This window comes from Geotrypetes seraphini, chromosome 6 (assembly GCF_902459505.1).
Source record: "Geotrypetes seraphini chromosome 6, aGeoSer1.1, whole genome shotgun sequence".
In the NCBI taxonomy this organism is placed as follows: Eukaryota; Metazoa; Chordata; class Amphibia; order Gymnophiona; family Dermophiidae; genus Geotrypetes; species Geotrypetes seraphini.
Window position 1 is genome coordinate 252,141,622 of NC_047089.1, and position 14,412 is coordinate 252,156,033.

Below are 14,412 nucleotides of genomic sequence, written 5' to 3' on the forward strand. Positions count from 1 at the left end.
GGGAAAAAGTGAAGTTTTCAGTAAAATGTGGGGGGTTACAACCCCCCACAACGCGGCGCGATCTCTATTAAGTAAAGTGGGGGGGCTCCCCAACAAAACCCCCCGTCGGAGCCCTAAAAACTAATTTTCTGCGGCGCACGCCTCTGCGCTGCGCTCAATTGTCTGTGTGCGCCTTTGTCCCAGCGCGCTTTTGACCTGGCACCGTAAAATGCTCTGATTCCCTCTTCATCTTGAATTTACAATAAACTTAAGAAAGAGGCAAAGATCTTGCCGTGATCAGACCTCAAACAGCTTGTGTGAAACTAAAGGACCGTTCTGAAATCCAGCGTTCTACTAGATTTTCAATAACACGCCAGTTACAACAGTTTTAAACACATTATTGATCCTTCTGTTCCACTAAAGTAAATCTTTATGGTCCTTCCCCCAAAGAGGAAGGAAAAAGTAATTGATTTGCCTGGCATCAATATCATTCTCAGGGAAATGCTGTTCGACAATTTCAGTGAAATGATAGCAAGCCATACTCCCCCATATCCCCAGAATGGGTCAGTGGGGTTGTTTAGCTCTCCTTTTTTTCCTTCTTTGTTTTCCTCAATATTTCGGAACTTGTAGGACATTGTGTGGAAGCACCAGCAACAGCAGTGGTGGAGATAGCAATGGGAGGGAGATGGGGAAGGTGGCAGGATATGGTTGCAGCTAGGAAGCTTAGGCTTCCAAAGCCTTTTATACCTGTGCACCTATGATTAAGTGCCTAAAGGGGGAAGTTATCAAGGGTGCAGAAAAAAGGTAATCTTTTACCGCACTTTGATTTACTCTGGGATTCAGCAACATGCACATGTTTTGCATCTCATTAATATATAACAAGGGGCAACTTAAAAATTGCATTACATTTATTGACTTCTATTCCGCCTTAACCTTTCAGTTCTAGGCGGATTACAATAAGAGGTATCTGGACATTTCCAGGGAATTACATTCCAAAGATTATTATTACCGGTAGACAGATATTGGATTAGTGTTACAGGACATATTTCCTAAATAACATCGTTTTGATTTCTTTCCAGAATATTCTATGATCCAATATGGCACCTATGATTCTAAACTAAACTAAACTAAGCCTTAAGTTTATATACCGCATCATCTCCACGGAAGTGGAGCTCGACACGGTTTACAAAGCTTAAAAATATAGGAAGAGAGAGGAGGAGGATTTACAAAAGCATATAAGAAGACAGAATGTAAACAGGAGAAGAGATGTTATATGTTAGAGAAAAGCCAGGTTTTCAGTTGTTTTCGGAATAGTTGGAGGGAGCCCAGGTTCCGCAGCGGGATAGTGAGATCATTCCAAAGGCCCGTGATTTTGGAGAGGAGGGATCTTCTTGTTTGATTCTGATCAAACAAAACACAAAAAGGCAAAGGCGGTGTCTTTTCAACCAATGATTAAAAACAAATAGTCCCAACATGGATCCCTGTTTCGGCGTATGGGTGACGCCTTCTTCAGGCGAATAACAGGGTACAAAAACTCACTGCTGAGAAACCTCTTGATTCAAAGAGCTGTATAAAACTATTTGAGACCTGTGCAGATGGGATCAAATGGTTTGCGGGGATGGGGACCGAGGATGGGTCCGAGCTCGTGGGGACGGGTCAGGAACGGGGCCAAATTTGCGGTGATGGGGCCGAGATTGGGACACATTTTTTCCCCATGCCATATACCTTTTCAAAATTTTGCCCGCAGCAAGCAGCATCTTTTACCTTCTCCTCACGCTGGCTTCTGCTCTCTATCTGATGTCATTTCCTGGTCCTGCAACCAGGAAGTAATATCAGATGGAGAGCTGAGGCTGGTGGGAGTAGCATGTAGGAGATGATGCTGGCAGTTTTGAAGAGATAGGTAGTTGGGAGAAGAGAGACAGAGGAGAGAGAAAGAGAAGGAGAGGTGTTGCTGGACCTGGGTGTTTTATGTTTTATTCAAATTTAATATACTGCTCTAGCTCTCAATACTGTGTTTTCCTAAAAATAAGACAGTGTCTTATATTAATTTTAGGCCCAAAAAGGCACTAAGTCTTATTTTCAGGGTATGTACATGATCATCTCTCCCTTCCTCTCCTTCACCCCAATTGTTCCTCTTTCCTTTCTCTCCCCCACAGGCACAGCTTCTATCCTACCCTCCCTCCCATCCCTCGTGCAGCAGGACCCTTGAACGAGCACTGCCCCCTCCAGCACCCGCCACGCAGCTGAATCCTCATCCTTCCCAACCTTCCATCAGAAACCTGGCGCGAGCCTTACATACCTCCCTAAGCAGCGTCAGGTCGGCAGCACGCTAAACAGGCTGCTTCAGCCTTATACGCTCATGAATTCAGTCTGCCGCGTTACTGGTACATCACCAGTAGAATAAGTAGAATATGAATGGGCAAACTATCATGGTCTGAATCTGTAAATGAGGTGGTTTGGATAGGCTTCAGTGAGCTTCAATGGCAACTCCAGTAGTTAGAGCCTAGACAGTACCAGGTGGACTTCTAAGGTCTGTGGCCCAGAAGAGACATAGTGACATAGTAGGTGACGGCAGATAAAGACCTGAATGGTCCATCCAGTCTGCCCAACCTGATTCAATTTAAACTTTTTAAACTTTTTTCTTCATAGTTATTTCTGGGCAAGAATCCAAAGCTCTACCCAGTACTGTGCTTGGGTTCTAATTGTCAAAATCTCCGTCAAAACCCACTCCAGCCCACTAACACCCTCCCAGCCATTGAAGCCCTCCCCAGCCCATCCTCCCCCAAACGGCCATATACAGACACAGACTGTGCAAGTCTGCCCAATACTGGCCTTAGTTCAATATTTACTATTATTTTCTGATTCTAGATCCTCTGTGTTCATCCAATGCTTCTTTGAACTCTGTCACCGTTTCTTCTCCACCACCTCCCTCGGGAGCGCATTCCAGGCATCCACCACCCTCTCCGTAAAGAAGAATTTCCTAACATTCCTCTTGAATCTGCCACCCCTCAAACTCAAATTATGTCCTCTGGTTTTACCATTTTCCTTTCTCTGGAAAAGATTTTGTTCTATGTTAATACCCTTCAAGTATTTGAACATCTGAATCATATCTCCCCTGTCCTTTCTTTCCTCTAGGGCAGGGGTGTCAAAGTCCCTCCTCGAGGGCCGAAATCCAGTCGGGTTTTCAGGATTTCCCCAATGAATATGCACTGATAGCAGTGCATGCAAATAGATCTCATGCATATTCATTGGGGAAATCCTGAAAAACCCGACTGGATTGCGGCTGTCGAGGAGGGACTTTGACACCCCTGCTCTAGGGTATACATATTCAGGACTTCCAATGACTTCCATGAATTCCAGTCATACGTCTTCTGGCGCAAACCTCCTATCATTTTTGTCACCCTCCTCTGGACCGCTGCAAGTCTTCTCACCTCCCAGCATATACGGATCCTTCCGACTATTAATCCCCAAATGCATTACTCTGCATTTCTTTGCATTGAATTTTAGTTGCCAGGCATTAGACCATTCCTCTAACTTTTGCAGATCCTTTTTCATATTTTCCGCTCCCTCTTCGGTGTCTACTCTGTTACAAATCTTGGTATCATCTGCAAAAAGGCACACTTTTCCTTCTAACCCTTCAGCAATGTCACTCACATACATATTGAACAGGATTGGCCCCAGCACTGAAACCTGAGGGACTCCACTACTCACCTTTCCTTCCTCTGAGCGACTTCCATTAACCACCACCCTCTGGCGTTTCAGTTTCTAACCCAGTTCACCACTTTGGGTCCTAACTTCAGCCCTTCAAGTTTGTTCAAGAGCCTTCTATGAGACAAAGAAAAAAGACAATTTAATCATGAAATTGCAATGCATGTAATTCATTGGGCAGACTGGATAGACTGTTCAGGTCTTTATCTGCTGTTACTAGGTGAGTGTGAGAGATCTTGATTAGAGTGGCTGAGGGTAGGTGGAATGTGTGTGTCAGGGAGAGAGAGAAGGGTTGAGTGGCGGAGGGCAGGTGGGGATATGCGTGAGAGAACTTGCCAATAGTGACCAATCAGATTTCATGTTTCATTTTCCCAGAGAAAAGATTAAACGGTATCAGTCACTAATGGCAAGTTTTGTGGAGGTCTTCCTTTTCTCCAGTTCGTATAAATAGGCCCTGTCTAAGTGTCATTGTTTATTGTCACTCAGTTTGTAAGACCGACACACCAGCTGTCAACGAGACTGAAATACAAGAGATCAGGACAAGTAAGCCTTGGTCTGTACGTCAATTGCAGTGACCAAAATTAGATACGTATATTGCATGTTTAGCAGTAACATGTCCATTTCAAAATCTCTGCGGCTGGGTGCTTGGGGGACTTGGTTTGGGAACAGAGAGTTGCATGGGAACAGAAATCCCCGCCCGACCCCACCAGGATCCTCTACGTCCTTGCCTGTCCCCATCAGGATCCTTTCCGTCCCCACCCGTTCCCATCAGGATCCTCTCCGTCCCCACCCGTCCCCGTCAGGATCCTCTCCGTCCCCACCTGTCCCCGCCAGGATCCTCTCCATCCCCACCCGTCCCCATCAGGATCCTCTCCGTCCCCACCCATCCCCTCAAGGAATTACCTCCATCCCCGTCCGTCCCCATAAAAAGCAGCAATTACTTCTGACAGGATCATCAATTCCACAGTTTCTTTTGCTGTTTTCCTTGTGGAATCTTTTTGGTGGAACCCTTTTTTTGTTTTCTGTTCAGGTAATTAACTTATAAACCCCCCTCTTTTACTAAGGCTGACGTGTCCATTATATTATATGGACGAACCCTGCTTCCATAGCCTTCCATCCCTGTGGGAGTCCCGTTGGCTAGAGGGGGGTCCCTGTGGGAGTCCCGTGGGCCAGAGGAAGGTCCCTGTGGGAGTCCCATGGGCCAGAGGGGGGTCCCCGTGGGAGTCCCGTGGGTTGGGGGGATTCCCGTGATCCCCGTTCCCGTGCAGACCTCTATTTGGGAAACGCTGTTAGAGTGCCCCTCTGCTCAAATGTCTCGGTGTAGCCCCTCTGAGGCTGTAATACAGGTTAAAATGTGCTATTTCTTTCACATCTTTGGGGGGTGGAAGGGGGTCAGTGACTACCGGGAGAGTGTGGGGAAGCCATGCTGTAATCCTTCCAGTGGTCGTGTGGCCAGTTTGGGCACCTGTTTGTCCTTATTCATTTTTAAAATAGGTCTAATCCCAAACATTCAAATTGTGTCTTGAATGTTGTGTAAAATGTTTGATTATCACTGCAAAACATCCAGATGCTAATCCCGCCCGAATCCCCCTTCCCCCCCCCCCATCTCCAACACCCCCCTTGAGATTTAGATACAGATAAAAAAAAGTCTTGTAAAACATCTAGAAATCTGTTCTGGTGAGAAAAATGTCCAAGTGTCGCTCTATGCTGTTTCCATTTTGAAAATGAGCCCCTTGGTCCTTAAAAACATCCTCAGTCTGGAAAATGAGTGTCATGGTGTGAGGTGCGCTCAGTGCTGTGTGATGAAAGAGGACTGGCACAAAACTCCCTCTTCCCATTGCTTCTGTCTTCCTAACCTGTCACCGTCATAGGAAGATAAATTGCCAAGCTGAGCCAGGGCTTCCAACTCTCAGTATAGCATTCATCCGTGCTGTGTGTGCAGTATCAGGTCACCCACGTGTTTTATCATGGGCTGAGAGAACTTCACACTCTCCTCACGCTGTCACTTCTAAAGTCCCCAAAGACAAGATTTGAACTCTGCCCTGCAGCTTTGTTTTCAAGTCTCTGGCTGCTTCCGTTGCCTACGAGCCCTGCTCCTTCTCCATCGCATTCAAGATTCATTTCAAGCAGCTTACCCTGACCTATTCTGCATTGCCTTCCTCAGGTCCTCAGTGGTTTCTTTAGTCCTTTTGTTTTGGATCTGCCTCTCTGTCTTTGGAGTTGGCTTCTCCTCTCTGTTCATTCTTCCCAAACTTCCTTTCATCTAGCTGCCCCCTAAGCCTGGAATAAATTACCTGAGTTTGTCCACCAAGCCCCTTCCTTTCCATTGTTTAAAAGCAGACTGAAAACCCACCTTTTTTGATATAGCTTTCAGTCCACAACCCAACTCCCCAGTAACCCAGCCAGCAGATTAACTGTTCCCCTTAACTGTATCCATGGCATCCTGTTTGTCTGTTTAGATTGTAAGCTCTTTGGAGCAGGGACTGTCTTCTTTGTGACTCTGTACAGCGCTGCATATGTCTGGTAGCACTATAGAAATCATTCATAGTAGTAGTGTGAAGAGTTTCAGTCTTTGGGAAGCAGAGCTGAGCTTGTGATGTCATAATGCCTCATTCCACCATTAAGAGCCAACATCATCAGTGATGTCACAATGGCTTCATTGTCCTAGACTTGGCTCATTTTTAATACATTTTGATTTCTAGAGTGGTGCAGTGGTTAAAGCTACAGCCTCAGCACCACGAGGTTGTGGGTTCAAATCCCACTCTGCTTCTTGTGACCCTGGGCAAGTCACTTTACCCCCATTGCCTCAGGTACATTAGATAGAGTGTGAGCCCCCTGGGACAGACAGGGAAAATGCTTGAGTACCTGAATAAATTAATGTAAAACCGTTCTGAGCTCTCCTGGGAGAACGGTATAGAAAATTGAATAAATATAGTATGAAAAGTTTCAGCCTCTTATAACCAGAGCTGGTATTATGACATCATAATGCCTCATTCCACCAATCAGAGCCAACCTCATCAGTGATGTCACAGTGGCTTGATTGTCCTAGACTTGGCTCACTTTTACTACATTTTGATTTCTAGAGTGGTGCAGTGGTTAAAGCTACAGCCTCGGCACCCTGAGGTTGGGGGTTCAAACCCCTGCTGCTCCTTGTGACCCTGGGCAAGTCACTTAATCCCCCCATTGCTCTAGGTAGATTGTGAACCCACCAGGACAGACAGGGAAAAATGCTTGAGCACCTGAATAAATTCATGTAAACCATTCTGAGCTGCCCTGGAAGAACAGCAAAGAAAATTGAATAAGTGAAAAATGTTTGTTTCTGGTAACCAGAGCTGATCTTGTGATGTCACAATGCCTCATTCCACCAATAAGAGCCAACCTCAGCAGTGATGTCACAATGGCTTCTTTGTCCTAGACTTAGCTCACTTTTGCTACATTTTGATTTCTAGAGTGGCGCAATGGTTAAAGCTACAGCCTCAGCACCCAGAGGTTGTGGGTTCAAACCCCTGCTGCTCCTTGTGACCCTGGGCCAGTCACTTAATTCCCCCATTGCCTCAGTACATTAAATAGATTGTGAGCCCACCAGGACAGACAGGGAAAAATGCTTGAGCACCTGAATAAATTCATTGTAAACTGTTCTGAACTCCCCTGGGAGAATAACAGAAAATTGACTGAATAAATAAATTGTGTGAAAAGTAACCAGAGCTGATCCTGTGATGTCATAATGCCTCGTTCCACCAATAAGAGCCAACCTCATCAGTGATGTCACAATGGGAGAGTGTGACACAGTGGTTAAAGCTGAAGCCTCAGCACCCTGGGGTTGTGGGTTCAATCCCACACTGCTCCTTGTGACCCTGGGCAAGTCACTTAATCCCCCCATTGCTCCAGGTACATTAGATAGAGTGTGAGACCATTGGGACAGACAAGGAAAAATGCTTGAGAACCTGAATAAATTCATGTAAACTGTTCTGAGCTCCTGGGAGAACAGCGAAGAAAATTGAATAAATAAATAAATAAATCGTAGTAGTTAAGGAGCTTTGGTGCATTTGCGGCTTTGTTAAAGGGCCCCTAAAAGATCTATTTGAGGCACTATTTTATAAAGAAAAGCAGGTACCTGTCTTCTATAAAATGCTAGTTCAAGTGGCTGGAAACGCCCCATGTCTAGATGTGAGCAAGTGTAACCTTTTGTCATTTCGATGCACACTCGTGTTCTCTGCTCATGCGCACGCCGCTATCAAAGAGCAGCCGTCTTTGCATGCTGCTTGTCATTTGCGGCTGTCCATTTCTAGAGAAGCATGTTAATGGCTAAAAGAACCCTTGTGCTTCAAAATATGTCCCCCTCCTAGTGCTGCCAAGGTCACCGAGACCTTGACTCGCCACTGGACATAATCAATAAGGAACCGCGTTCTTAATAATCGCGTGGAAACTGCGTCTCTACAGACCGCTATTTCCCGCTGAAATAAGCCCAATGAGGAATTGTATGCTGAAGTGATCTTTTCCCCTGTTTTGTAGGACACAGTTGGCATAGAAATTCCAATTACTAACCCCACGAAGGAGGTTCTTCATTTGGATGTGGTGCTGAAAGGTGTTGGACTGAAAGGACACAGAACTCTCACGCTCAGGCCCAAGGAAACCATGAACTATATAGCCACGTGTATACCTGGTAGTACCGGGGTCTTTCAAGGAAGGTAAACCTGAGAGAACCATTGACAATAAAGCATATTTACTGCCAAAGCTAAGGACCAGGAAGTGCAAAGCCTGAGCGGTAAATGCATGACTGTGCCCAACATCTGCCCTGCATTTAGGGGATAATTTTGTAAGTGGGCGCCTATAAATAGGTACCCAGAGGGCACCTGGTACGAGCCTAGTCTATATAGGAAAATCGACGCTTACTTTTTTTTAACCGCAAAAATATGTGTGTGTGAATTAGGTGTGACCACTAGTGCTACTCGATTCAGGAAAATTTTGATTTGATTCAGCCTATTGAATCGATTGGATTTGATTCAAATTGATTCTCCCTTCTATTTCCCAGGCGGATTTCTGTCCATCCCATCCCCCTGTGCAACACTTCCCGACCAACCAACCCCCCCCCCCCCCCCAGTGAACAGTCCTGCCTCCTGGTGAGGCCTGACATTCCTCCTGGGCCTCCTAAAGCACCAGAAGATGTGGCCTGCTCTGCCAGGACTTCCCTTTGCCGTGCCACTGATGACATCACTGATGACGCAGCAGAGGGAAGCCCTGGTGGGGCTAGCCATGAACAAGCCTGTTCAAAACCTATGTCTGCCTTCTGCTGCTGCTGCTTTAGGAGGCCCTGGAGGTATGTTAGACTTCCCTGGGGGGGGAGCAGTTAACTGAACCGGTGAGTCCAATTTTGGCAGAAAACAAATCGATTTGAATTGGTGGTGAATTGGGCAGCACTAGCAACCACTAACATCAGCCATGGAGCTGGTGTAAATATTTGCACCCAAGTATTGGAGACACATATGTAACTTATGGTATTCTAGAGGTTACCTGCATAAGTGTGTTCCAGCCATGTTTACACCTGTCTGTAAAATATGTTCTTTGTAACGTAGACAGGGCCCGATATTCACTGCTATTTAGTTGCCTGGGAATGGCTCCTGGCTGGCTTAAATATCACATAGCCGGCTATGCCACATTATGCAGCGGAGATAGATGGCTTAGCAGATTGGCTGAATACCGGCTATATAGCTGGTCACTACCACTATTTAGCAGCCCACCAGCTAAGTTCACTGACCAGATAGAGCTGCCGAAAAGGGCTAGTAAGAGTTAACATAGAAACATAGAATATGACGTCAGAAAAGGGCAGTCGGCCCAACAAGTCTGCCCACTCAAGAACCCTCCCCCTTAAGCACTTCCTCAAAGTGAACCCACATATTTATCCCATCTTTTCTTAAAGTCGAGCACGTTGTTGGCCTCTACTACCTGTTGTGGAAGATCATTCCAACGATCAACCACCCTTTCAGTGAAGAAATACTTCCTAATATCACCATGAAATCTTTCACCCTTGATTTTTAATGGATGCCCTCTTGTTACTGTAGGTCCTGTAAAGAAAAAGATGTCTTCTTCCACCTCAATATGGCCAGTAACATATTTGAACATCTCTATCATGTCTCCCCTCTCTCTGCGTTAGGAGGCTAGGCGCTGACTATTGACCTAGCTGGCCAGAAACAGACCAGAAATTCAATGCCAGACTCTGGATATGGCACCAACATTGAATTTCCAGGTTTGCTGGCGATCTCCTGTGGTCTGAATTTCAGGGGGGGGGGATGGTATTTACAGACAGCACACAGCTGACATATACTTTCTAGAATCACATAGGTGTTATATACCCAGCCCCTCGGATCTGATCTGCCTGCCACCCCTGATAAAACTTATTCTAGCACAGACCCACACCCCTGATCTGATTCCTCCCCCTCCGATTTCAGACTTTGCTATGCTAAACCCTTCATCACAGATCCTGACCTTGTCTCCTCCCCTCTGACTGACCCCCTCGGTGTCTTCCTGGTAGCCTAATGACCCAGGGTGGGCGTGGTGTGGTGTACGGCTGCTCCTGTCTACCTGATTAGCACGCAAGCCCTTCCCGCCTAGATCGGCGATGGGGGGGGGGGGCTTAAGTACTGATAACAAAAGTCGCACTTGGCCATTCATTACATTATAGTACATTCTATTCTGTTGTTACCTTGCGGTTCAAGGCGGATTACATAGAAAAGTTGGTCAGCGTTAGAAACAGCCTTCGAGCGTGGGAAAGGCCCAGGTAAGGTTTACTTCTGTTTGCTAAAAGGGGCCCCTTAGTTCCTTCTATGAAATCATATTTTCTTGACCCAGTGTTACCAGCCCTTTGTATATCATCGACAGACTACTCATTCCCTACTGTTCTTCAAGAACACTTCGCTCCAGTAACCAATTTCTCCTATACGTCCCTTTAAGACATATTTTCTATAATACCACTCGGAAACGAATATTCTCAGTTACCGCCCCTACTTTTTGGAACTCGTTTCCAACTTAAAAACTCAAATTTAAGGCTGCTTACAACCTTTGACATCCCTACTCCTCCCGATTCCAACAAAGGAAGAGCATAGTTACCCCCTTCCTAATGTGCCATCCATTTCGGGTCTTCTGTCCTAGTTCAGTTGTAGTTCAGCCCGCCTCTCCATCGTGTTACGTCTTATGTCCTTGTTCTATCCCTCAAAACTTTTAAACTTTTTATACTGTGACTTTGTACATCACTTAGACCGGGGGTCGGCAACCTGCGGCTCCAGAGCCGCATGCGGCTCTTTTCCACCTTTGCTGCGGCTCCGGTAGTGTGTCACGCAGGCATGCAGTTACAAGTCCGGCGTCGCGGCGGGAAATAGCCATGCTGAGCAGTGAGCTCAGCACATACACAGATGAAAGCCTTGCTTGTTGATTGGTCCGGCGGCCCCGTCCCGCCGTGCCGCCGGACCAATCAGCAAGCAAGGCTTTCATCTGTGTAGTGCTGAGCTCACTGCTCAGCATGGCTATTTCCCGCCGCGACGCCGGACTTGTAAGGTGCACGTCTGAAAAAGAAATCATCCTGGCCGGGGTCGGTGTCATGCTCCGGAGATCTACAGCCTTCCTATCTCCCTCTCCCTTCTACCTGCTTCCGGCCACATCCCCTGCTCCACGGCTCTCTTCGGCAACTCAGCAGCAGCGATCGACACAAGCTTCTGACGTCGGGGCCTACCCTCTGCGAGTCCCGCTTGTTTCAACTTCCTTTTTCCACAAAGGCGGGACTCGTAGAGGGAAGGCCTCGATGTCGGCAGCTTGTCTTGATCACCGCTGCTGACAAGTTGCTGAAGAGAGCCGCGGAGCAGGGGGGTGTTGCCAGGTGCAGGTAGAAGGGAGAGGGCCAGATGCAGGACTCGTGGGTGAGGGAGCAGAAGAGAGAGAGAAAGAGAGAGGGGAGGGAAACAAAAGGAAATATTCATACTGGGCTGGGCCGGAGTGGAGGGAGGGTGGAAAGATTCTAGCTACAGGGTGCAGTAACAAAGGAAAAGGGGGGAAAGCTGAAAATGGAGATAGTGACACAAAGAAGAGAAAGGGTAAGCAGGACCTACTGAATAAGGATAGAGATACAGAGTGGACATGAAGAGGAGGTGAAATAGAGACATAGAAGTAATGCTGAAAAAGTGTGTGGGGGGAGATAAAGACATTGAAAGGGCAAATGGTGAACATGGCGTAAAGATAAGGACAGAGACAAATGAAGATTCTGAAAAAGTGGTGAGATAGGGATATAGGTGAGATGGACACAAAGAAGGGTGATGCTGGAAAATAGGTGAAATGGTAATTCTGACAGACACAGAAGGGAAATGCTGGATCAAGGAGAGATGGGGCTCAGGCTGGATGGAATGAGGAGAAATGCCCTGTTGGCCCGGAACTTCCTCTCCTACGTCAGAATTGACGTCAGGGAGCGGAATGCTGGTCAGCGCAACACTTCTGCAGGGAAAGCTTGGGACGGTGGTGGCTTGGGGGCTGTTCCCCGATTGCGGTGGCAGCAAACCGAGTGGCTTGGGGGACGGCACGGAGACAGAAAGAAGGGGGAACAGGGAGACAGAAAGAAAAAGTTGGGGGAGAGAATGAGGTCTGGAGGAGAGGAAACATACAGGAGGCTGAAAGAAAGGAAGAAAGATTGGATGCACAGTCAGAAGAAGAAAGTGCAACCAGAGACTCATGAAATCACCAAATAGCAAAGGTAGGAAAAATGATTTTATTTTCAATTTAGTGATCCTGTATATAGCATTAAGATAAGAAACAATATATGCAGTGTTAGATTTGTTTTATAATGGTTTTGCGGCTCCAAGTTTTTTTTTTCTTTTCGAAAACGGGTCCAAGTGGCTCTTTATGTCTTAAAGGTTGCAGACCCCTGACTTAGACCAAGTTTATTAAAAATGTGTTCTACCGCCAAATCAAAACTTCTTAGCGATTTACAAAACATTCAAAAGGGATTACACAATGTAAGTAAACAGGACAAAGCAAAATTACTAAACGAAACAGGAATTAGGGTAGAACGACATTTTCGATAGGAAAGAAAGGGAAACACAGTTGGTAGGGGAGACACAGGGCTCCTTTTACTAAGGTGTGCCAGCATTTTTAGGGCATGCAGGAAATTACAACTCCATACCGCGCGCTATGCTTCTAGAACTAACGCCAGCTCAATGCTGGCGTTAAGGTCTAGCGCGCACGGTAATGTAGCGTGCGCTATTCCGCGCATTAAAGCCCTAACACGACTTAGTAAAAGGAGTCCTTAAATTCTATAAGAAAACATAGAAACATAGAAACTGACGGCAGAAAAGGGCCACGGCCCATCTAGTCTGCCCACACCAATGACCCACCCTTACCTACCTCTATGAAGAGATCCCATGTGCCAATGCCATTTTTTCTTAAAATCTGGCACGCTGCTGGCCTCAGTTACCTGCAGAGGAAGATTATTCCAGCGATCAACCACCCTTTCGGTGAAGAAATATTTTCTGGTGTCGCCATGAAATTTCCCACCCCTGATTTTCAACAGATGCCCTCTTGTTGCCGTGGGTCCTTTAAGAAAAAAGAGATCTTCTTCCACCTTGATACGGCCTGTGACATATTTGAACGTCTTGATCAAGTCTCCCTTCTCTCTGCGTTCCTCGAGTGAGTACAGCTGCAACTTACCCAGTCGTTCCTCATACGGGAGATCCTTGAGTCCTGAGACCATCCTGGTGGCCATTCGCTGAACCGACTCAATTCTCCGCACATCTTTTTGATAATGCGGCCTCCAGAATTGTACACAGTATTCCAGATGGGGTCTCACCATGGATCTGTACAATGGCATTATGACCTCGGGCTTCCAGCTGACGAAACTTCTGCGGATACAACCTATGATTTGTCTAGCCTTGGATGATGAATCCGATTCTTTGAAGAATGGGAAAAGGGAGAAATCGTCCTTACGAGGACGGTTAGAGCCCAAAGGCATCTTTAAACAAGAAAGCTTTTAAGTTGGTTTTGAAATACTTTAAGGAGAAACCTTCTCGCAAACGGTTGGGAGTAGAGTTCCACAGAGACAGAGCGGTGACCGAGAAAATATAAGTGTATAAAGTATTAATGTGTCTTAACGATGGAATTACAAGTAAATTCTGGGAAACTGATTGAAGACTTCTTTGTGGAGAGTATGGCATGAGAAGTCTATTAATAAATTCCGGTTGGTTAGTTTCAAGGGTTTTAAAGGTTAATAGCAGAAGTTTATATGTAATTCTGTGCTCGATAGATAACAAGTGGGCTTTTATTTTAACCGCTGTGTTCGGAATTATCTGTAAACGCCTATATCAAATTTGAATAAACATGGAACTTGGAAACTCCAGAATAGATGAGGTTCAACGTGGATAAGAGTAAAGTGATGCATGTCGGTAACAAAAATCTCATGCACGAATACAGGATGTCCAGGGCGGTACTTGGAGAGACCTCCTAGGAGAGGAACTTGGGAGTTATGATTGACAAATAGATGAAGCCGTACATGCAATGTGCATTGGCGGCGAAAAGGGCGAACAGAATGCTAGGAATGATAAAGAAGGGGATCACGAACAGATCAGAGAAGGTTATCATGCCGCTGTACCGGGCCATAGTGCGCCCTCACCTGGAGTACTGCGTCCAGCACTGGTCGCCGTACATGAAGAAGGACACGGTGCTACTCGAATGGGTCCAGAAAAGAGCGACTAA

General features: G+C 46.3%; 1 protein-coding gene across 2 annotated transcripts in view; it reads left to right on the forward strand.

The window, feature by feature from the left end:
* Nucleotides 1–14,412, forward strand: part of CFAP47 (cilia and flagella associated protein 47) — a 1,062,207-nt gene that overhangs the window by 755,769 nt on the left and 292,026 nt on the right. For both annotated transcript variants that reach the window (XM_033947561.1, XM_033947559.1), the window contains exon 52: nucleotides 8,200–8,375. In XM_033947561.1, coding sequence (XP_033803452.1) covers nucleotides 8,200–8,375 — 176 coding nt within the window. The remainder of the gene's footprint in view (nucleotides 1–8,199; nucleotides 8,376–14,412) is intronic.